General features: G+C 51.0%; 1 protein-coding gene across 2 annotated transcripts; it reads left to right on the top strand.

Moving 5' to 3' along the window:
* The first annotated feature begins 370 nt into the window (after positions 1–370).
* LOC144489529 (vitamin K epoxide reductase complex subunit 1-like protein 1) lies at positions 371–9960 on the top strand. Of its 2 annotated transcripts, none has more exons than XM_078207397.1 (3): positions 371–611; positions 3726–3793; positions 8437–9960. In XM_078207397.1, exons 1-3 carry the CDS (start codon positions 430–432, stop codon positions 8658–8660), a joined length of 474 nt encoding a protein of 157 aa, XP_078063523.1. In that variant the 5' UTR covers positions 371–429; the 3' UTR covers positions 8661–9960. The 2 variants fall into 2 exon arrangements, with proteins under 2 accessions (XP_078063523.1, XP_078063522.1); XM_078207396.1 differs by having other exon boundaries at positions 396–611; positions 3726–3835; positions 8437–8868.
* Positions 9961–24409: the final 14449 nt, after the last annotated feature.

The following is a 24409-nucleotide window of genomic DNA, read 5'->3' as shown; positions in this document are numbered from 1 at the left end:
ACCCGGGTTAAGTGCCGGTATGTGAAATACCACAAAAATGTGAACGGGATAATAGCGATCCCGTGTCCAAGGACCGAACCCACCTCCCGGAAACACCCACCCAGTGTGCGAAATTCCTGCCATCCCAGCGATCAGTCCGGTGAACCTCCCCTGCACTCCTTCGATGTGCGGCATGGGCGTTTCGAGTCAATTTGCCGACACAATCGGCACCCCTCTTCTCCTGTAGAGTAAAATGTGACCCTTTGAAATTTGGTATTCTTGTGTTTGTCCTGATGGGGAGGGAACTACAACTCCCAGGGGGCTTTGCGAGGGCACGCAACGTCTTGCTGGTGACGTGTCGCCGGCTGTCCTGTGGCATCATTGGGGCCGGCTGCGCGGTGACGTCACGGCGCCGCCTCCAGCCTGGTTCGCGGGACGCCCTTCAGCAAGATGGCGGCGGCGGCAGCGGCGCCGAGCTGGGAGAGCCGGGCCCGCTGGCTGGCCTGCGGCCTGGGCCTGGCGCTCTCGCTCTACGCCTTCCACGTCGAGAGCTCCAAGGAGCGGGACGCGACCTACCGCGCCATGTGCGACATCAGCGAGTCCGTCAGCTGCTCCAAAGTCTTCACCTCCCGGTGAGAAAGCGGCCATGGCGCCGCCTCCTCCTCCTCCTCCTCATGGGGGGTCCCGCCCCCCTGCCCCGCTCCCATTGGACCGCCCGCCTGTCCATCAACTGCCCTGCTCCCGCCCCCTGCCTTCCCATTGGCCGCCGCGCCGAGCCCCCGCGATCCGATTGGCCCCCGCCGCTGCCACTCAGACCTCTCTGGTCCCGCCCTCTCGCCGGTCCCTTCCCATTGGCTGCCCCTGTTTTGCCCGCCCAGCTCTCCTATTGGTTCCCCCAGCCGCCACTCAAGCCCCTGTCCCGCCCCCCCCCTGCTCTCTATTGGTTCATCCCCGCCACGCAGCCTGCCGCCTCCTCTCTTCGATTGGCCGGCCGGTCCGTCAATCATTGTCTATGTCCCGCCCTCCTATCCTACTGGGCGGCGTCTGCCACGCGGCCCCGGATACCCGTTCCCCTATTGGCTGACCCGCCTGCCTGTTACCCATTGTTCGCTCCATCCCCAGTGTCCTATTGGTCAAGCGCCGGCGACCCGCCCACACACGTCATGTCCACCCGCCCCTCACGCGGGGGGACATCTCGGCGCCCCCATTGGACGGCCGGCCCGCCCATCAGCCACTGTAACCCACCTCCCCGTCCAATCGGCTCTCAGCGCCGTGTCGGGGGCCCGCCCCCCCCTCCGTCGCGCACATCCCATTGGACTGCCCGCCCGTCAGTCAAGGCCAATCCCGCGCTCCCATTGGCCAACCTCCCCGCAGGGCCCAACCCGTCACCGCCGCCTGCCGCGCGCGATTGGGCGAGGCGGCTGCCTGTCAATGTCCATCCCGCCCAATCAGCATGCAGGGCGAAAGCCTGGACAAGTCCCGCCCCCTTCCACCACTCCTGTGCGCTAAACAGGCGCTAAAGATGTCCTATTTTAACCCAAAATGTTATTTTTTTCGTTAAATTTGTCGGCAATCAAAAACAAATGACTCAGTTTATACCCAAAACAATTCTACTTTTATTTTTTTAAATTTCACCTTCCAAAATCTGATTTATCACAAAAATCTGATTTCATTTATATATAGCCTTTCACCACCCCCCAAGTGGATCCACAGCCCATGACGCAAACTCCAGGACCCTCCGCACTGACCCTCCAACAGTGCGGCGCTCCCTCAGCATTGACCCTCCCCCCCCAACAGTGTGGGGGAGGCAGATTCACACAGCGAGTGGTGAGGATCTGGAACGGCGCTGCCCCAGAGTGCGGGGGAGGCAGATTCACACAGCGAGGGGTTAGGATCTGGAACGGCGCTGTCCCAGAGTGTGGGGGTGGGCAGATTCACACAGTGAGTGGTTAGGATCTGGAACGGCGCTGCCCCAGAGTGTGGGGGTGGGCAGATTCACACAGTGAGTGGTTAGGATCTGGAACGGCGCCATCCCAGAGTGTGGGGGAGGCAGATTCACACAGCGAGTGGTTAGGATCTGGAACGGCGCTGTCCCAGAGTGTGGGGGTGGCAGATTCACACAGCGAGTGGTTAGGATCTGGAACGGCGCTGCCCCAGAGTGTGGGGGAGGCAGATTCACACAGCGAGTGGTTAGGATCTGGAACGACGCTGTCCCAGAGTGTGGGGGAGGTAGATTCACACAGCGAGTGGTTAGGATCTGGAACGGCGCTGTCCCAGAGTGTGGGGGAGGCAGATTCACACAGCGAGAGGTTAGGATCTGGAACGGCGTTGTCCCAGAGTGTGGGGGAGGCGGATTCACACAGCGAGTGGTTAGGATCTGGAACGACGCTGTCCCAGAGTGTGGGGGAGGCAGATTCACACAGCGAGGGGTTAGGATCTGGAACGGCGCTGTCCCAGAGTGTGGGGGAGGCAGATTCACACAGCGAGGGGTTAGGATCTGGAACGGCGCTGTCCCAGAGTGTGGGGGAGGCAGATTCACACAGCGAGGGGTTAGGATCTGGAACGGCGCTGTCCCAGAGTGTGGGGGAGACACAGAGGGAGTCGCGGAGGGAGTGGGTACGTCAGCCGAGGGGGTAGGAAAGGACCGGCACAGGCTGAATGGCCTCTGGGGCTGTAACTGTGCTCTAATTGGCGGGTGGTGTTTGCACAGAGGGCAAAGGCATGACGGATTGGGGAGACAGAGCATCTTTCCTGTTCGCCTGTGTTCTTGTATTGGGCGGGATGCTACCGGAGTGAGGCCAGCGTTTCCCTAATGTCTCCCCCGCCCCCCCCCCCCCCCCAACCCCCCCCCACCTCCCGCCTGTACGATCTTCCAGCACTGCTGCTGCTGGGACAGCCGTGTCCCTGGCCCCTGTCAGTGATGATGTGGAGATGCCAGCGTTGGACTGGGGTAAACACAGTAAGAGTTTTCACAACACCAGGTTAAAGTCCACCAGGTTTATTTGGTAGCAAATGCCATTAGCTTTCGGAGCGCTGCTCCTTCGTCAGATGGAGTGGAAATCTGCTCTCAGACAGGGCATACAAATAAACCTGTTGAGAGCTGTGAGTTGATTTGATTTGATTTGATTTATTATTGTCACGTGTATTGGGATACGGTGAAAAGTATTGTTCCTTGCGCGCTATACAGACAAAGCATACCGTTCATAGAGAAGGAAACGAGAGTGCAGAATGTAGTGTTACAGTCACAGCTCGGGTGTAATTATCTCGAGGAGGGGGCAGTCGCTCTCTCCTTTTTGTCCCACTGTCCCTCTTCTATACCTGTGATGACATATCAATATTTTCCACAATAGGATTGGTCCTCGGTTCTCAAATCCATCAGGTTTAAATTTAATAGGTTCTTGGTATCTAAGTGCCTGATTCAAATTGATTGGCTAAATTCAGAAGCCTGTTGTCTTGGTAACCCTGCCGTTCGGCCTTCGATACGAATGTTTCAGTTTGGGTTCTCTGTGTACTTGCATTTTAAACCTCTAAGCACAGAGAAAACACCACCTTTTGAAGGGACCACGCGATGCTCTCCCCCCCCCGTAGCATTTTGCAATTTTACAGACACCAAATTTTAACTTCTTACCTCCCCAATCTACAATTACTTCACCCAGTTTGGCAACAATAGTTAGCAACCAGAGACATACTTGCTATAATCTACAATTGCTCGACCCAATTTTGCATCATGGCTCTCTCTGTTCCAGGTGGGGCCGAGGATTCGGACTCCTAGGAGGGATCTTCGGACATGATAGCGTGTTAAATCAGCCCAACGGCGTGTACGGAGTCATCTTCTATCTCCTGCAAGTTCTCCTCAGTAAGAAAGGTTACCTCAATCTCGCGGCTCTGTCGGAATCGAGTTGGGTGCAGGAGAGAGACTCAGAGACACCAGTCAGTGTACAGATATCTCCCTAAGAGAGAGAGAGAGGACTGAGAGACACCAGTCAGTGTACAGATATCTCCCTGAGAGAGAGAGAGAGAGGGGACTGAGAGACACCAGTCAGTGTACAGATATCTCCCTGAGAGAGAGAGAGTGAGGGGACTGAGAGACACCAGTCAGTGTACAGATATCTCCCTGAGAGAGAGAGAGGGGACTGAGAGACACCAGTCAGGGTACAGATATCTCCCTGAGAGAGAGAGGGGGGGGACTGAGAGACACCAGTCAGGGTACAGATATCTCCCTGAGAGAGAGAGAGGGGACTGAGAGACACCAGTCAGTGTACAGATATCTCCCTGAGAGAGAGAGAGGGGACTGAGAGACACCAGTCAGTGTACAGATATCTCCCTGAGAGAGAGAGGGGACTGAGAGACACCAGTCAGTGTACAGATATCTCCCTGAGAGAGAGAGAGAGAGAGGACTGAGAGACACCAGTCAGTGTACAGATATCTCCCTGAGAGAGAGAGAGGGGACTGAGAGACACCAGTCAGTGTACAGATATCTCCCTGAGAGAGAGAGAGAGAGGGGACTGAGAGACACCAGTCAGTGCACAGATATCTCCCTGAGAGAGAGGGGACTGAGACACACCAGTCAGTGTACAGATATCTCCCTGAGAGAGAGAGAGAGGGGACTGAGAGACACCAGTCAGTGTACAGATATCTCCCTGAGAGAGAGAGAGAGAGGGGACTGAGAGACACCAGTCAGTGTACAGATATCTCCCTGAGAGAGAGAGGGGACTGAGAGACACCAGTCAGTGTCCAGATATCTCCCTGAGAGAGAGAGGGGACTGAGAGACACCAGTCAGTGTACAGATATCTCCCTGAGAGAGAGGGGGGACTGAGAGACACCAGTCAGTGTACAGATATCTCCCTGAGAGAGAGAGAGGACTGAGAGACACCAGTCAGTGTACAGATATCTCCCTGAGAGAGAGAGGGGACTGAGAGACACCAGTCAGTGTACAGATATCTCCCTGAGAGAGAGAGAGGGGACTGAGAGACACCAGTCAGTGTACAGATATCTCCCTGAGAGAGAGAGGGGACTGAGAGACACCAGACAGTGCACAGATATCTCCCTGAGAGAGAGAGAGAGGACTGAGAGACACCAGTCAGTGAACAGATATCTCCCTGAGAGAGAGAGAGGGGACTGAGAGACACCAGTCTGTGTACAGATATCTCCCTGAGAGAGAGAGAGAGGACTGAGAGACACCAGTCAGTGTACAGATATCTCCCTGAGAGAGAGAGAAAGGGGACTGAGAGACACCAGTCAGTGTACAGCTATCTCCCTGAGAGAGAGAGGGGGACTGAGAGACACCAGTCAGTGTACAGATATCTCCCTGAGAGAGAGAGAGAGGGAGAGGGGACTGAGAGACACCAGTCAGTGTACAGATATCTCCCTGAGAGAGAGAGAGGGGGGACTGAGAGACACCAGTCAGTGTACAGAGATCTCCCTGAGAGAGAGAGAGGGGACTGAGAGACACCAGTCAGTGTACAGATATCTCCCTGAGAGAGAGAGAGGACTGAGAGACACCAGTCAGTGAACAGATATCTCCCTGAGAGAGAGAGAGGGGACTGAGAGACACCAGTCTGTGTACAGATATCTCCCTGAGAGAGAGAGAGGGCTGAGAGACACCAGTCAGTGTACAGATATCTCCCTGAGAGAGAGAGAAAGGGGACTGAGAGACACCAGTCAGTGTACAGATATCTCCCTGAGAGAGAGGGAGAGGACTGAGAGACACCAGTCAGTGTACAGATATCTCCCTGAGAGAGAGAGAAAGGGGACTGAGAGACACCAGTCAGTGTACAGATATCTCCCTGAGAGAGAGGGAGAGGACTGAGAGACACCAGTCAGTGTACAGATATCTCCCTGAGAGAGAGAGAGGGGACTGAGAGACACCAGTCAGTGTACAGATATCTCCCTGAGAGAGAGAGAGGACTGAGAGACACCAGTCAGTGTACAGATATCTCCCTGAGAGAGAGAGAGAGGACTGAGAGACACCAGTCAGTGTACAGATATCTCCCTGAGAGAGAGAGAGGACTGAGAGACACCAGTCAGTGTACAGATATCTCCCTGAGAGAGAGAGAGAGGACTGAGAGACACCAGTCAGTGTACAGATATCTCCCTGAGTGAGAGAGAGGGGACTGAGAGACACCAGTCAGTGTACAGGTATCTCCCTGAGAGAGAGAGGGGACTGAGAGACACCAGTCAGTGTACAGATATCTCCCTGAGAGAGAGAGAGGACTGAGAGACACCAGTCAGTGTACAGATATCTCCCTGAGAGAGAGAGAGAGGACTGAGAGACACCAGTCAGTATACAGATATCTCCCTGAGAGAGAGAGAGAGAGGGGACTGAGAGACACCAGTCAGTGTACAGATATCTCCCTGAGAGAGAGAGAGGACTGAGAGACACCAGTCAGTGTACAGATATCTCCCTGAGAGAGAGAGAGAGAGAGAGGACTGAGAGACACCAGTCAGTGTACAGATATCTCCCTGAGAGAGAGAGAGAGAGAACTGAGAGACACCAGTCAGTGTACAGATATCTCCCTGAGAGAGAGAGAGAGAGGACTGAGAGACACCAGTCAGTGTACAGATATCTCCCTGAGAGAGAGAGAGAGAGGACTGAGTGACACCAGTCAGTGTACAGATATCTCCCTGAGTGAGAGAGAGGGGACTGAGAGACACCAGTCAGTGTACAGATATCACCCTGAGAGAGAGAGAGAGGACTGAGAGACACCAGTCAGTGTACAGATATCTCCCTGAGAGAGAGAGAGGGGACTGAGAGACACCAGTCAGTGCACAGGTATCTCCCTGAGAGAGAGAGAGAGAGGACTGAGAGACACCAGTCAGTGTACAGATATCTCCCTGAGAGAGAGGGAGAGAGGACTGGGAGACACCAGTCAGTGGACAGATATCTCCCTGAGAGAGAGAGAGAGAGAGAGAGAGAGAGGACTGAGAGACACCAGTCAGTGTACAGGTATCTCCCTGAGAGAGAGAGAGAGAGGACTGAGAGACACCAGTCAGTGTACATATATCTCCCTGAGAGAGGGAGAGGGGACTGAGAGACACCAGTCAGTGTACAGGTATCTCCCTGAGAGAGAGAGAGAGAGAGAGGACTGAGAGACACCAGTCAGTGTACAGATATCTCCCTGAGAGAGAGAGAGAGGGGACTGAGAGACACCAGTCAGTGTACAGATATCTCCCTGAGAGAGAGAGAGAGGGGGGACTGAGAGACACCAGTCAGTGTACAGATATCTCCCTGAGAGAGAGAGAGAGGGGGGACTGAGAGACACCAGTCAGTGTACAGATATCTCCCTGAGAGAGAGAGAGAGGGGACTGAGAGACACCAGTCAGTGTACAGATATCTCCCTGAGAGAGAGAGGGGGGGGACTGAGAGACACCAGTCAGTGTACAGATATCTCCCTGAGAGAGAGAGAGGGGACTGAGAGACACCAGTCAGTGTACAGGTATCTCCCTGAGAGAGAGAGAGAGAGAGGACTGAGAGACACCAGTCAGTGTACAGATATCTCCCTGAGAGAGAGAGGACTGGGAGACACCAGTCAGTGTACAGATATCTCCTTGAGAGAGAGAGAGGGGACTGAGAGACACCAGTCAGTGTACAGATATCTCCCTGAGAGAGAGAGAGAGGGGGGACTGAGAGACACCAGTCAGTGTACAGATATCTCCCTGAGAGAGAGAGAGGGGACTGAGAGACACCAGTCAGTGTACAGATATCTCCCTGAGAGAGAGAGAGGGGACTGAGAGACACCAGTCAGTGTACAGATATCTCCCTGAGAGAGAGAGAGTGGGGGGACTGAGAGACACCAGTCAGTGTACAGATATCTCCCTGAGAGAGAGAGAGAGGGGGGACTGAGAGACACCAGTCAGTGTACAGATATCTCCCTGAGAGAGAGGGGACTGAGAGACACCAGTCAGTGTACAGATATCTCCCTGAGAGAGAGAGGGGGGGGACTGAGAGACACCAGTCAGTGTACAGATATCTCCCTGAGAGAGAGGGAGGACTGAGAGACACCAGTCAGTGTACAGATATCTCCCTGAGAGAGAGAGAGGACTGAGAGACACCAGTCAGTGTACAGCTATCTCCCTGAGAGAGAGAGAGAGAGAGGTGACTGAGAGACACCAGTCAGTGTACAGATATCTCCCTGAGAGAGAGAGAGAGGTGACTGAGAGACACCAGTCAGTGTACAGATATCTCCCTGAGAGAGAGAGAGGGGACTGAGAGACACCAGTCAGTGTACAGATATCTCCCTGAGAGAGAGAGGGGACTGAGAGACACCAGTCAGTGTACAGATATCTCCCTGAGAGAGAGAGAGAGGGGACTGAGAGACACCAGTCAGGGTACAGATATCTCCCTGAGAGAGAGAGAGGGGACTGAGAGACACCAGTCAGGGTGTTAATAGCCGGGAGTCCGCGCCGGGTTTTCACTGTGTTGCTCTCTCTCTAACTCCTCCATTCCCCTCCGCCAGGTCTGACAGACAGCGCCATGGCAGCCATCGCCCTCGCTGCCTCCTCGGTCGTCTCGCTGGCCGGGTCGCTGTACCTCGCCTACGTACTGTTCCTCGTGCTGCACGACTTCTGCCTGGTGTGTGTTACAACCTACGCCCTGAATGGCCTCCTGTTCCTCCTCAACTACAAGCGCCTGGTCCACCTGAACAGCAGCTGGCAACGGCAGCGGGATAAGCAGGAGTGAGCCGGCCTGGGGTCCCCGAGGAGGGGGGCGGCGGGGGGGGGGGGGGGGGGGGGGTGATCGGAGACGGGGAGCGATGGCAGGAGGGCGGAGAGGCAGGCTAATCCCGGGAGCAATTGTGGGAGTGATTGTCGGAAGGAAGGGGAGTGATTGAGGGAGCGTGATTGCGTGGGCGTGAGGGTCATGGGGAGGTCTGGGTGCGCGGCGGGGGGGTGCGTAATTGTCACGGGATCTCCTGGGAGCAACGGGGGGGGGGGGGGGGAGATCTGGGATGCGGAGGTATGGGGTCAGGCATGAGCGGTGGGAATAACGCAGCGAAGGGAACAATCTGTCGTGACAAAGCGATGCAGTGAAGCGCGTGGCAGCCGGCTCAACTCCTGCCCAGCCTCCACCCATCTCTCATTAATGTATGTTTTATTTTGTACAGAAACTATTTCTCTGCGCCAAAGAATCAGAAACTAAATCATTGTCCTGTAATAATAACATGATAGATGTACACTGAGTGTATTAAAATATATATTTACACAAAGGCATTGGCTCCATATCCATTGTCACCGCGAGCGTGTATATGGATGTATAAAGTTCTGAGGGACATAAATAAGTTAGCTCGGAAGAAACTTGTCCCCTTTAGCAGAGGGGTCAATAGCCAGGAAGCGGGGGGGGAATAGATTTATAGTCAGGGACAGGAGATTTAGAGGGGATTTGAGGAGAAGCTTTTTCACCCAAAGGGTGATGGGAGCCTGGAACTCACTGCCTGAAAGGGTGTGTAAGAGGGGGGTTCAGCATAACCTGGGATTAAAAGACGAACAAATCAGCGTGGATTAATTTGGAATGAAGTGCCTGGAATATATCTTACAAAGCTCCCCATTTGCACAGAGACACATATAACCACTGTTCGAGAATTTTGACGTGCATTTCTGAACATTCTGGATTCCAGACACTGACTGCAGTCTCCCGATAAGAGGTTGCTCGGAGATTTCCCGATAGTTTCCAAGGGGACGAAGTAGAAATGGTCGAGAGCCTCCGAGTTTTTAGAAGTCCAGGTCACCGACAACCTGTCCTGGTCCCCCCCACGCCGACACTATAGTTAAGAAAGCCCCACCAATGCTTCCTCTTTCTCAGGAGGCGAAGGAAATTCGGCATGTCAGCTCCGACTCTCACCAACTTTTACAGATGCCCCATAGAAAGCATCCTTTCCGGGTTGTATCACAGCTCGGTCTGGGGCTCCTGCTCTGCCCAAGACCGCAAGGAACTACAAAGGGTCGTGAATGTAGCCCAGTCCCATCACGCAAACCCCAGCCTCCCATCCATTGACTCCGTCTCCACTTCCCGCTGCCTCGGGGAAAAGCAGCCGGCATAATCAAGGACCCCCCCCAACGCACCCCCGGACATTCTCTCTTCCACCTTCTTCCGTCGGGGAAAAAGATACAAAAGTCTGAGGTCACGTACCGACCGACTCAAGAACAGCTTCTTCCCTGCTGCTGTCAGACTTTTGAATGGACCTACCTCGCATTAATTTGATCTTTCTCTACACCCTAGCTATGACTGTAACACTACATTCTACACCCTCTCCTTTCCTTCTCTATGAACGGTATGCTTTGTCTGTATCGCGCGCGAGAAACAATACTTTTCACTGTATCCCAATACACATGACAATAATAAATCAAATCCTTTTCCTTCTCCGCTCTGTACTCTATGAACGGTATGCTTTGTCTGTCGAGTGTACAAGAAACAATACTTTTCACTGTATCCCAATACACGTGACAATAAATCAAATCAGAATCAAAAATCGGTCAGTTTCCCGATAAAAAGGAGCTAAATGACAGAGAGAGAGGCCTTCAAAAATCCATGAATTCACGTAGCCCCATGCTATTGGAGAGTAAATAATGTTATTGGCCATGATAAATAACCCGTAGTAATAATGATCGGCTGGGGTGAGCAGAGAGGGCGGGTAAAAGACTGTTGAAAACTGTATAATTGTGATATTGAGAGTGATGTAATTTTAGAGTGATATTGGAACACCAACCAAGACTGTTCTCCCTCACTGCGTTGAACTAAGCCTGGGAAAGAAAGGAACATCTTCAACCAGAAATACTGTCTCTGCGAGTCTTTGTATGAGCTGAGTCAGTTTAATGCAAGTCTCTGAAGAAAATCTCCAACGGATGACACGAAGATGGCTGGACTTGCTGGAAAATTGGGCGGAGAGGTGGCAGATGGAATTTAATCCGGATAAATGCAAAGTGATGCATTTTGGAAGAAATAATGTAGGGAGGAGTTATAGAACATAGAACAGTAGAGCACAGAACAGGCCCTTCGGCCCACGATGTTGTGCCGAGCTTTATCTGAAACCAAGATCAAGCTATCCCACTCCCTATCATCCTGGTGTGCTCCATGTGCCTATCCAATAACCGCTTAAATGTTCCTAAAGTGTCTGACTCCACTATCACTGCAGGCAGTCCATTCCACACCCCAACCACTCTCTGCGTAAAGAACCAACTCTGATATCCTTCCTATATCTCCCACCACGAACCCTATAGTTATGCCCCCTTGTAATCCACCCGAGGAAATAGTCTTTGAACGTTCACTCTATCTACCCCCTTCATCATTTTATAAACCTCTATTAAGTCTCCCCTCAGCCTCCTCCGCTCCAGAGAGAACAGCCCTAGCTCCCTCAACCTTTCCTCATAAGACCTACCCTCCAAACCAGGCAGCATCCTGGTAAATCTCCTCTGCACTCTTTCCAGCGCTTCCACATCCTTCTTATAGTGAGGTGACCAGAACTGCACACAATATTCCAAATGTGGTCTCACCAAGGTCCTGTACAGTTGCAGCATAACCCCACGGCTCTTAAACTCCAACCCCCTGTTAATAAAAGCTAACACACTATAGGCCTTCTTCACAGCTCTATCCACTTGAGTGGCAACCTTTAGAGATCTGTGGATATGGACCCCAAGATCTCTCTGTTCCTCCACAGTCTTCAGAACCCTACCTTTGACCCTGTAATCCACATTTAAATTAGTCCTACCAAAATGAATCACCTCACATTTATCAGGGTTAAACTCCATTTGCCATACAATAAATGGCAGAGTCATCAAGAGTATAGAAACACAGAGGGACCTGGGTGTGCAAGTCCACAAATCCTTGAAGGTGGCAACACAGGTGGAGAAGGTGGTGAAGAAGGCATATGGTATGCTTGCCTTTATAGGACGGGGTATAGAGTATAAAAGCTGGAGTCTGATGATGCAGCTGTATAGAACGCCGGTTAGGCCACACTTGGAGTACTGCGTCCAGTTCTGGTCGCCGCACTACCAGAAGGACGTGGAGGCGTTAGAGAGAGTGCAGAGAAGGTTTACCAAGATGTTGCCTGGTATGGAAGGGCTTAGTTATGAGGAGAGATTGGGTAAACTGGGCTTGTTCTCCCTGGAAAGACGGAGAATGAGGGGAGATCTAATAGAGGTGTACAAGATTATGAAGGGGATAGATAGGGTGAACGGTGGGAAGCTTTTTCCCAGATCAGAAGTGACGATCACGAGGGGTCACGGGCTCAAGGTGAGAGGGGCGAAGTATAACTCCGATATTAGAGGGATGTTTTTTACACAGAGGGTGGTGGGGGCCTGGAATGCGCTGCCAAGTAGGGTGGTGGAGGCAGGCACGCTGACATCGTTTAAGACTTACCTGGATAGTCACAGGAGCAGCCTGGGAATGGAGGGATACAAACGATTGGTCTAGTTGGACCAAGGAGCGGCACAGGCTTGGAGGGCCGAAGGGCCTGTTTCCTGTGCTGTACTGTTCTTTGTTCTTTGTTCAGGGGGTGATAGAGATGGGAACTCTAACAACAATTTACAAGTGTTTAGATGAGCACTTGAATAGAAGCAGGAACTCTAACAACAATTTACAAGTGTTTAGATGAGCACTTGAATAGAAGCAGGAACTCTAAAAACAATTTACAAGTGTTTAGATGAGCACTTGGAAACGCCATTACGCACAGGGCCACGGGATCAAGTGCTGGGGAAAATGGGATTGGGATAGATGGATGGCCAGCATACACTTGATGGGCTGAAGGGCCTCTCTCGGGGCTGTAAAACTCGACGACTCTCTCCATTTATAAAGTAGTATACTCTTTAAATGGAGAGAGGCTGGAGAACGCAATAATTCAGAGGGATCACAGTCCAGAGATGCAGCGAGCGATGGGGCATCAGGGAAATGCTTAGGAAGTCAGAAGCACAAAGGGACTTGGGAGTCCTTGTTCAAGATTCTCTTCAGGTTAATGTGCAGGTTCAGTCGGCAGTTAGGAAGGCAAATGCAATGTTAGCATTCATGTCGAGAGGGCTAGAATACAAGAGCAGGGATGGACTTCTGAGGCTGTATAAGGCTCTGGTCAGACACCATTTGGAGTATTGTGCGCAGTTTTGGGCCCCGTATCTAAGGAAGGATGTGCTGGGCCTCGGAAAGGGTCCAGAGGAGGTTCACAAGAATGATCCCTGGAATGAAGAGCTTGTCGTATGAGGAACGGGTTGAGGACTCTGGGTCTGTACTCGTTGGAGTTTAGAAGGATGAGGGAGGGGATCTTATTGAAACTTACAGGATACTGCGAGGCCTGGATAGAGTGGACGCGGAGAGGATGTTTCCACTGGTGGGAAAAGCTAGAACCAGAGGGCACAACCTCAGGCTAAAGGGACGACCCTTTGAAACAGAGATGAGGAGGAATTTCTTCAGCCAGAGAACAAAGAACAAAGAACAATACAGCACAGGAAGCCCGCGCCGCTCCCCGGTCCAGGATTGAATCCTGAATCCAGGATCCCCGCCCAATTTTCCAGCCTATCTACATCCTAATATCCTATCCACCGAGCTGTCCCTCACAGCTACGATGCTTTGTTCATCACAACCTATTAACTCACCCCCACCCCCCCCATTCCAGACCATGTGATCTCCAGGGAGAGGCGAAAACCCAGAGTGAAAACCCCAGGGCCAATATGGGGAAAAGAAAATCTGGGAAATTCCTCTCCGACCCCCTGTGGCGATCGAAACGAGTCCAGGAGATCACACTGGCCCTGATCGGAAAATGAGAGTGGTGAATCTGTGGAAGTCTTTGCCGCAGAAGGCTGTGGAGGCCAGGTCATTGAGTGTCTTTAAGACAGAGATAGATAGGTTCTTGATTAATAAGGGGATCAGGGGTTACGGGGAAAAGGCAGGAGAATGGGGGATGAGAATAATATCAGCCATGATTGAATGGCGGAGCAGATTGGCCGAGTGGCCTAATTCTGCTCCTATGTCTTATGGTCGGATGGAGGTGAAGGGAAAACCTCTGCGTCTCGTTCCCCCTCACCCGCCTCTCTCTCTCTCACGTTCCCCCTCCCCGTCACTCCTGCGTGCCCCACGGGGCAGGTTGTAGTCGACCCGGAAATGGTTACATACAGCCTTGCCCGGTGCGGCGAGGGCAGTTCCAGAGAGAGGGAGCCGCGGGGGGGAGAGTTTGAGAGCTCGTACAGTGGCATTGGCGATAGCTGACCCCAAAGACATGACCTGAACCCTTTTGAATTTTGGAAGGTCCATAAGACCATAAGACATAGGAGCGGAAGTAAGGCCATTCGGCCCATCGAGTCCACTCCACCATTCAATCATGGTTGATTTCAACTCCATTTACCCGCTCTCTCCCCATAGCCCTTAATTCCTCGAGAAATCAAGAATTTATCAATTTCTGTCTTGAAGATGCTCAACGTCTCGGCCTCCACAGCCCTCTGTGGCAATGAATTCCACAGACCCACCACTCTCTGGCTGAAGAAATTTCTCCTCATCTCTGTTCTAAAGTGACTCCCTTTTATTCTAAGGCTGTGCCCCCGTGTCCTAGTCTCCCCTGCTAATGGAAACAACTTCCCTACGTCCATCCTATCTAAGCCGTTCATTATCTTGTAAGTTTCTATTAGATCTCCCCTCAACCTCCTAAACTCCAATGAATATAATCCCACGATCCTCAGACGTTCATCGTATGTCAGGCCTACCATTCCTGGGATCATCCGTGTGAATCTCCGCTGGACCCGCTCCAGTGCCAGTATGTCCTTCCTGAGGTGTGGGGCCCAAAATTGCTCACAGTACTCCAAATGGGGCCTAACCAGTGCTTTATAAAGCCTCAGAAGTACATCCCTGCTTTTGTATTCCAAGCCTCTTGAGATAAATGACAACATTACATTTGCTTTCTTAATTACGGACTCAACCTGCAAGTTTACCTTTAGAGAATCCTGGACTAGGACTCCCAAGTCCCTTTGCACTTTAGCATTATGAATTTTGTCACCGTTCAGAAAATAGTCCATGCCTCTATTCTTTTTTCCAAAGTGCAAGACCTCGCACTTGCCCACGTTGAATTTCATCAGCCACTTCTTGGACCACTCTCCTAAACTGTCTAAATCTTTCTGCAGCCTCCCCACCTCCTCAATACTACCTGCCCCTCCACCTATCTTTGTATCATCGGCAAACTTGGCCAGAATGCTCCCAGTCCCGTCATCTAGATCGTTAATATATAAAGAGAACAGCTATGGCCCCAAGACTGAACCCTGCGGGACACCACTTGTCACCGGTTGCCATTCTGAGAAAGAACCTTTTATCCCAACTCCCTGCCTTCTGTCTGACAGCCAATCGTCAATCCATGTTAGTACCTTGCCTCGAATACCATGGGCCCTTATTTTACTCAGCAGTCTCCCGTGAGGCACCTTGTCAAAGGCCTTTTGGAAGTCAAGATAGATAACATCCATTGGCTCTCCTTGGTCTAACCTATTTGTTATCTCTTCAAAGAACTCTAACAGGTTTGTCAGGCACGACCTCCCCTTACTAAATCCATGCTGACTTGTCCTAATCTGACCCTGCACTTCCAAGAATTTAGAAAGGTCCAATGCATGTAGGAATTATACAGTAAATGGCAGAACCCTTAAGAGTATTGATAGGCAGAGGGATCTGGGCGTACAGGTACACAGGTCACTGAAAGTGGCAATGCAGGTGGAGAAGGTAGTCAAGAAGGCATACGGCATGCTTGCCTTCATCGGCCGGGGCATTGAGTTTAAAAATTGGCAAGTCATGTTGCAGCTTTATAGAACCTTAGTTAGGCCGCACTTGTGAATATAGTGTTCAATTCTGGTCACCGCACTACCAGAAGGATGTGGAGGCTTTGGAGAGGGTACAGAAAAGATTTACCAGGATGTTGCCCTGGGATGGAGGGCATTAGCTATGAGGAGAGGTTGGAGAAACTTGGTTTGTTCTCACTGGAACGACGGAGGTTGAGGGGCGACCTGATAGAAGTCTACAAGATTCTGAGGGACAGAGTGGATAGTCAGAAGCTTTTTCCCCAGGGTGGAAGAGTCAATTACTAGGGGGCACAGGGTTCAGGTGCGTGGGGAAAGGTTGAGAGGAGATGTACGAGGCAAGTTTTCTTGACACAGAGGGTGGTGAGTGTCTGGAAGGCGCTGCCCGGGGAGGTGGGTGGAGCAGGTACCAGAGCGGCAATGAAGGGGCAACTGGACGGATATATGAATAGGATGGGAATGGAAGGATACGGAATCTGTAAGTGCGTACGGTTTGAGTTTTGGCAGGGCAGCACGGTCAGCACAGGCTTGGAGGGCCGAAAGGCCTGTTCCTGCGCTGTACTTTGTTCTCTTTGAGTGCGGGGAAACCCTTGGCGAAAGTAGTTTTGAACTCAAACCCTCTCTCCCTCTCTCCGTCCTATATATCCTTTCTATAATAGGGTGACCAGAACTGTACACAGTATTCCAAGTGTGGCCTCACCAATGTCTTGTACAACTTCAACAAGACGTCCCAACTCCTGTATTCAATGTTCTGACCAATGAAACCAAGCATGCCGAATGCTTTTTTCAGTCTGGTGAACCGGCCTAGTGAACCTTCACCGGACTGCCTACGACGTCGATATATCTTTCAAAGAACAAAGAATATTACAGCACAGGAACAGGCCCTTCGGCCCTCCAAGCCTGCACCGACCATGCTGCCCCCGACTGAACTAAAACCCCCTACCCTTCCAGGGACCGTATCCCTCTATTCCCATCCTATTCATGTATTTGTCCAGACGCCCCTTAAAACTCACGACCGTATCCGCTTCCACTCCCTCCCCCGGCAGCAAGTTCCAGGCACCCACCACTCTCTGTGTAAAAAAACTTGCCTCGTACATCCCCTTTAAACCTTGCCCCTCGCACCTTAAACCTGTTCCCCCCTAGTAATTCACTCTTCCACCCTGGGGAAAAAGCTTCTGACTATCCACTCTGTCCCTCAGAATCTTGTAGACTTCTATCAGGTCGCCCCCTCAACCTCCGTCGTTCCAGTGAGAACAAACCAAGTTTCTCCAACCTCTCCTCATAGCTAATGCCCTCCACACCAGGCAACATCCTGGTAAATCTTTTCTGTACCCTCTCCAAAGCCTCCACATCCTTCTGGTAGTGTGGCGACCAGAATTGAACACTATATTCCAAGTGTGGCCTAACTAAGGTTCTATAAAGCTGCAACATGACTTGCCAATTTTTAAACTCAATGCCCCGGCCGATGAAGGCAAGCATGCCGTATGCCTTCTTGACTACCTTCTCCACCTGCGTTGCCACTTTCAGTGACCTGTGTATCTGTACACCCAGATCCCTCTGCCTATCAATACTCTTAAGGGTTCTGCCATTTACTGTATATTTCCTATCTGTATTAGACCTTCCAAAATGCATTACCTCTCATTTGTCCGGATTAAACTCCATCTGCCACCTCTCCGCCCAAGTCTCCAACTGATCTATATCCTGCTGTATCCTCTGATGGTCCTCATCGCTATCCGCAAATCCACCAACCATTTACTGTATATTTCCTATCTGTATTAGACCTTCCAAAATGCATCACCTCACACTTGTCCTTTCCTTGGTTAAGGGGGAACCAAAAACAGTTCACGGTATTCCGGGGGGGGGGGGTCTAACTCGGGCTGCGTATTAGTAAGATTTCCCGATTTTTATACTCTGTTCCCTTGGAAAGAAAGGCCAATTTGCCTTCCCTGTGGTCCTCTGAACCCACCCGATGCACGAGGATCCGCAAATCCCTCCCTGCCGCCATTTTCTGCAGCCTCTTTCCATTTATGGTGTGGAGATGCCGGCGTTGGATTGGGGTGGGCACAGTAAGAAGTCTCACAACACCAGGTTAAAGTCCAACGGGTTTATTTGGTAGCACGAGCTTTCGGAGCGCCGCTCCTTCATCAGGCGATAAACCTTTTTTGATTCCCTCACCTAAGAGGAATTTATCTACAAAATGGAGTCCAGAAAGCGGTCCTTCGACCCATCGAGCCATCCTATCTCCTCTCATCCCCATTGAAGGAGAGAGACTGCGATCAAACGGGTCACTGGGGGAATTGCCATTTACCCGGGGTCGGCACACGGGGAGTGACGGGGAGGGGAGAACGTGAGAGAGAGAGAGGCAGGTGAGGGGGGACGAGGTACTGTTCTCTTCACCTCTGTCCGACCGACGCCCCATCGCTCGCTGCGTCTCTGGACTGTGATCCCTCTGAATCACTGTGTTCTCCAACCTCTCTCCATTTAAAGAGTATATTACTTTATAGATAGAGTCGTAGAGTTTTACAGCCCCGAGAGAGGTCCTTCAGCCCATTGAGTGTGTGCTGGCCACCCAGCCCCTGTCTATTCCAATCCCATTTTCCCCAGCACTTGGTCCCGTGGCCCTGTACGCTACGGCGTTGCCAAGTGCTCATCTAAACACTCCTGAATTATTGTTAGAGATCCTGTCTCTACCACCCTTTCAAATGGCCGAAAGGCAATCTTGCTTTCAATTCTCGAACAAATGGCCGACAGGACAATTTTGCACTCGATTCTCGAACAAATGGCCGACAGGACAATCTCGCACTTGATTCTCGAACAAATGGCCGACAGGACAATTTTGCACTCGATTCTCGAACAAATGACCGACAGGACAATCTCGCACTTGATTCTCGAACAAATGACCGACAGGACAATTTTGCACTCGATTCTCGAACAAATGGCCGACAGGACAATTTTGCACTCGATTCTCGAACAAATGACCGACAGGACAATCTCGCACTTGATTCTCGAACAAATGACCGACAGGACAATTTTGCACTCGATTCTCGAACAAATGGCCGACAGGACAATCTCGCACTCCATTCTCGAACAAATGACCGACAGGACAATCTCGCACTCGATTCTCGAACAAATGACCGACAGGACAATCTCGCACTCGATTCTCGAAGAAATGGCCGACAGGACAATCTCGCACTCCATTCTCGAACAAATGACCGACAGGACAATCTCGCACTCCATTCTCGAACAACTTGCCCACCAGAGTTGTCAAATGCTCATCTAAACACTTCTTAATTGTTGTTAGAGTTTGTGTGTTTATTCAAGTGCTGATCTAAACACTTGTCAGTTGTTGTTCGAGATCCCGTCTCTATTCAAGTGCTCATCTAAACACTTCTAAATTGTGGTTAGAGTTCCCGTCTCGACCACCCTTTCAGGCAGTGAGTTCCAGATTCCCAGCATCCTCTGGTTGGAAAAGTTTCTCCCCAAATCCCCTTTAAATCTCCTGCCTCTGCCCTTAAATCTATTCCTCCCCCCCCCCCCCGCCTCCCAGTTATTGTCCCCTCTACTAAAGGGGGAAAGTTTCTCCTTATCTACCCGATCCACGTCCCTCAGAATACTCTCGCGCCTCAATCATGGCCCCTCTCCCTCGGCCTTCACTGCTCTGAGGAAAACAACCCCAGTGCAACCATCCTCTCTTCGTTGCTGCAACTTAATGTCCTGGTCACGGATGAGTTTTCGCTTCCTGATTGGTGAACTGAATTCAAGTATGGGCCAGCTGGCACGCTACAATTTGAAACCATGCCCCCCCCCCCCCCGCCCCCGTTATAACCTCAATCGAGTCTCTTCATTCTGACTCCAGCTGTATTGCCACTGGTTGCAATCTTCCCCGAAGACCTGAGGGCATTTCTTATTCATCCGTGGGACACGGGCGTCGCTGGCTGGGCCAGCATTTATTGCCCATCCCTAGTTGCCCTTAGAGGGCAGTTGAGAGTCAACCACATTGCTGTGTGTCTCTGGAGTCACATGTAGGCCAGACCGGGGTAAGGACGGCAGATTTCCTTCCCTAAAGGGAACCGGATGGGTTTTTCCGACAATGGGTCATCAGCAGATTCTTAATTCCAAATTTTTTTTTATTGAATTCAAATTCCACCATCTGCGGGATTCGAACCCGGGGTCCCCCAGAACATTAGCTGAGTTTCTGGATTAATAGTCCAGCAACAATACCAACAGGCCATTAACTCCCCCTTAAAAACCCTGGAAAGTGAGAGGCGATGCGTTTTTGGGAGGACTAAGAAGGTAAGGGAATATATAATGAACACGAGAATGCTCGGACAGCGGAACAGAGGGAGCTTGGAGGGGTGTGCCCATAGATCTCTGAGGGCAGCGGGACAGGTAGGTCATCAGTATCATATCCTTACAGTGCAGGAGGAGGCCATTCAGCCCATCAAGTCCGCACCGACCACAATCCCGTCCTCGGCCCTATCGCCACAACTGCACTCATTTACCCCGCTATAATCCCTCTAACCTACACATCTTTGGACACTAAGGGATAATTTAGCATGGCCAATCCACCTAACCTACACATCTTTGGACACTAAGGGACAATTTAGCATGGCCAATCCACCTAACCTACACATCTTTGGACACTAAGGGACAATTTAGCATGGCCAATCAGCATTTGGAATACTGCGTCCAGCATTTGGAATACTGCGTCCAGTTCTGGTCGCCGCACTACCAGAAGGACGTGGAGGCTTTGGAGAGAGTATAGAGGAGGTTTACCAGGATGTTGCCTGGTATGGAGGGGCTTGGTTATGAGGAGAGATTGGGGAAACTGGGGTTGTTCTCCTTGGAAAGACGGAGGATGAGGGGAGACTTAATAGAGGTGTATAAAATTATGAAAGGCATAGATAGGGTGAACGGTGGGAAGCTTTTCCCCGGGTCGGTGGTGACGTTCACGAGGGGTCATAGGTTCAAGGTGAAGGGGGGGAGGTTTAACACAGATATCAGAAGGACATATTTCACACAGAGGGTCGTGGGGGCCTGGAATGTGTTGCCGGGCAAGGTGGTGGAGGCGGACACACTGGGAACGTTTAAGACTTATCTAGACAGCTATATGAACGGAGTGGGAATGGAGGGATACAAAAGAGTGGTCTAGTTTGGACCAGGGAGCGGCGCGGGCTAATTGTTCCTGGTTTCTCGTTTCAAGGCTTCATTCTATGATCATCTTGCTGGTGCCAGTACAGAGCGAGACTGCGGATAGTTGGGAACCTGTCTCGGGGGCAGGGAATTCATATGGTGTTCGTGGAAGTGGAAATGTCTAGGGTTGGGAAGCATTTTCCGATCGGGGCCATTGTGATCTCCTGGACTCGTTTCGATCGCCTCAGGGGGTCGGAGAGGAATTTCCCAGATTTTTTTCCCCCATATTGGCCCTGGGGTTTTTCACTCTGGGTTTTCGCCTCTCCCTGGAGATCACATGGTCTGGAATGGGGGGGTGGGGGTGAGTTAATAGGTTGTGATGAACAAAGCATCGTAGCTGTGAGGGACAGCTTGGTGGATAGGATATTGGTATGTAGATAGGCTGGAAAATTGGGCGGGGATCCTGGATTCAGGATTCAATCCTGGACCGGGGAGCGGCGCGGGCTTGGAGGGCCGAAGGGCCTGTTCCTGTGCTGTATTGTTCTTTGTTCTTCTTTGATCTTTGGACACTAAGGGACAATTTAGCATGGCCAATCCTCCTAACCTGCACATCTTTGGACACTAAGGGACAATTTAGCACGGCCAATCCACCTAACCTGCACATCTTTGGACACTAAGGGACAATTTAGCACGGCCAATCCACCTAACCTGCACATCTTTGGACACTAAGGGCAATTTAGCATGGCCAATCCACCTAACCTACACATCTTTGGACACTAAGGGACAATTTAGCATGGCCAATCCACCTAACCTACACATCTTTTGACACTAAGGGACAATTTAGCATGGCCAATCCACCTAACCTGCACATCTTTGGACACTAAGGGACAATTGGACACTGAGGGAGAATTTAGCATGGCCAATCCACCTAACCTACACATCTTTGGACACTAAGGGACAATTTAGCATGGCCAATCCACCTAACCTACACATCTTTGGACACTAAGGGGCAATTTAGCATGGCCAATCCACCTAACCTGCACATCTTTGGACACTAAGGGACAATTGGACACTGAGGGAGAATTTAGCATGGCCAATCCACCTAACCTGCACATCTTTGGAGTGTGGGAGGAAACCGGAGCACCCGGAGGAATCCCACGCAGACACGGGGAGAATGTGCAGACTCCACACAGACAGTGACCCGAGCCGGGATTCGAACCCGGGTCCCTGGCGCTGTGAGGCAGTAGTGCTAACCCACTGTGCCACCATGCCGCCCAGGGGGAATGAGCTGATAATTTGCTGCGGTAATGTCGGTTAGGGGAGGTCGCTTGACGCAGTGGTTTCCTCTTATCCAAAAACTCAAGGTTCAAGTTTCACTTCAGGACTTGCTGGCTTTGTGAGATGGGTCATCACACAGCCAAACAGGTCAATTTATCAATTAATTTATGTGCAGGTTGGGTGGATTGCCATGCTAAATTGCCCCTTAGTGTCCAAAGATGTGCAGGTTAGGTGGATTGGCCGTGCTAAATTGCCCCTTAGTGTCCAACGATGTGCAGGTTAGGTGGATTGGCCATGCTAAATTGTCCCTTAGTGTCCAAAGATGTGTAGGTTAGGTGGATTGGCCATGCTAAATTGCCCCTTAGTGTCCAACGATGTGCAGGTTAGGTGGATTGGCCATGCTAAATTGTCCCTTAGTGTCCAACGATGTGCAGGTTAGGTGGATTGGCCATGCTAAATTGTCCCTTAGTGTCCAAAGATGTGCAGGTTAGGTGGATTGGCCGTGCTAAATTGCCCCTTAGTGTCCAACGATGTGCAGGTTAGGTGGATTGGCCATGCTAAATGGTCTCTTAGTGTCCAAAGATGTGTAGGTTAGGGGGATTGGCCATGCTAAATTGTCCCTTAGTGTCCAAAGATGTGTAGGTTAGGTGGATTGGCCATGCTAAATTGTCCCTTAGTGTCCAAAGATGTGTAGGTTAGGGGGATTGGCCATGCTAAATTGCCCCTTAGTATCCAAAGATGTGTAGGTTAGGTGGATTGGCCATGCTAAATTGCCCCTCAGTGTCCAAAGATGTGTAGGTTAGGTGGATTGGCCATGCTAAATTGCCCCTCAGTGTCCAAAGATGTGTAGGTTAGGTGGATTGGCCATGCTAAATTGTCCCTCAGTGTCCAAAGATGTGTTGGTTAGGTGGATTGGCCATGCTAAATTGTCCCTTAGTGTCCAAAGATGTGTTGGTTAGGTGGATTGGCCATGCTAAATTGCCCCTTAGTGTCCAAAGATGTGTAGGTTAGGGGGATTGGCCATGCTAAATTGTCCCTTAGTGTCCAAAGATGTGCGGGTTAGGTGGATTGGCCGTGCTAAATTGTCCCTTAGTGTCCAAAGATGTGCAGGTTAGGTGGATTGGCCATGCTAAATTGCCCCTTAGTGTCCAAAGATGTGTAGGTTAGGGGGATTGGCCATGCTAAATTGTCCCTTAGTGTCCAAAGATGTGCAGGTTAGGTGGATTGGCCATGCTAAATTGCCCCTTAGTGTCCAAAGATGTGTAGGTTAGGGGGATTGGCCATGCTAAATTGTCCCTTAGTGTCCAAAGATGTGCAGGTTAGGTGGATTGGCCATGCTAAATTGTCCCTTAGTGTCCAAAGATGTGTGGGTTAGGTGGATTGGCCATGCTAAATTGTCCCTTAGTATCCAAAGATGTGTGGGTTAGGTGGATTGTCCCTTAGTGTCCAAAGATGTGCAGGTTAGGTGGATTGGCCATGCTAAATTGTCCCTTAGTGTCCAAAGATGTGCAGGTTAGGTGGATTGGCTATGCTAAATTGTCCCTTAGTGTCCAAAGATGTGTCGGTTAGGGGGATTGGCCATGCTAAATTGTCCCTTAGTGTCCAAAGATGTGTCGGTTAGGTGGATTGGCCATGCTAAATTGTCCCTTAGTGTCCAAAGATGTGTCGGTTAGGTGGATTGGCCATGCTAAATTGTCCCTTAATGTCCACAGCTGCACAACCCCAAAAACGTGTCCCTCTCGGGACCAGGGTGGCCGAGTGAGCAAGATGTCCTTGTCCTGGGAGAGTTGGCGCCAAAAAAGCCATTCATTCATTCATGGACAAGGGGGTGAGTGGGAGCAACCATTCACCCTGGAGATAGGCAAAGGCTGGGGGGGGGGATATACACCAACTATGCACACCCAATTGAGTATTGCTGGTCAGATTCAGATCTCTAAAGAACCTAAGGAAATATAATGATAATATATTCTATCTCTGGGGCGAAAGCAACCATTTAAAGAGATATTTGAGCCAGAATCTGTTAGTTTGTTCCCTGTCCTCCCCCGTCTCAACCATGGTAGAGCCCAGTCCTGTGTCCCTGGCATCGTCCATTCATTGGCGATTGTGGGGGGAATAGAAAAGATTTAATATACTTTTGAAAGAGAAAGAAACATTGCCAAAATGAAAAACTGCTTAACTGAGAGACTTAGTAACAGTGCGATGCGACTGACAGCGGACATGATGAATAAAATCAGTTTCAAGCAACTTGACTTTGACAACCCCCCCATTCGG

This window comes from Mustelus asterias, unplaced genomic scaffold (assembly GCF_964213995.1).
Source record: "Mustelus asterias unplaced genomic scaffold, sMusAst1.hap1.1 HAP1_SCAFFOLD_2277, whole genome shotgun sequence".
Classification (NCBI taxonomy): Eukaryota; Metazoa; Chordata; class Chondrichthyes; order Carcharhiniformes; family Triakidae; genus Mustelus; species Mustelus asterias.
The sequence above is the reverse complement of the archived record's forward strand: the minus strand, read 5'-3'. Positions and strand labels throughout refer to the sequence as shown.

Excerpts from the sequence above, each read along its gene's own strand:
- LOC144489529 (XM_078207396.1), top strand. The coding sequence starts at position 430 with ATGGCGGCGGCGGCAGCGGCGCCGAGCTGGGAGAGCCGGGCCCGCTGG. Across the intron at positions 612-3,725 it reads TCCAAAGTCTTCACCTCCCG|GTGGGGCCGAGGATTCGGAC; the intron begins GTGAGAAAGCGG and ends TCTCTGTTCCAG. Across the intron at positions 3,836-8,436 it reads TCTCCTGCAAGTTCTCCTCA|GTCTGACAGACAGCGCCATG; the intron begins GTAAGAAAGGTT and ends CCCCTCCGCCAG.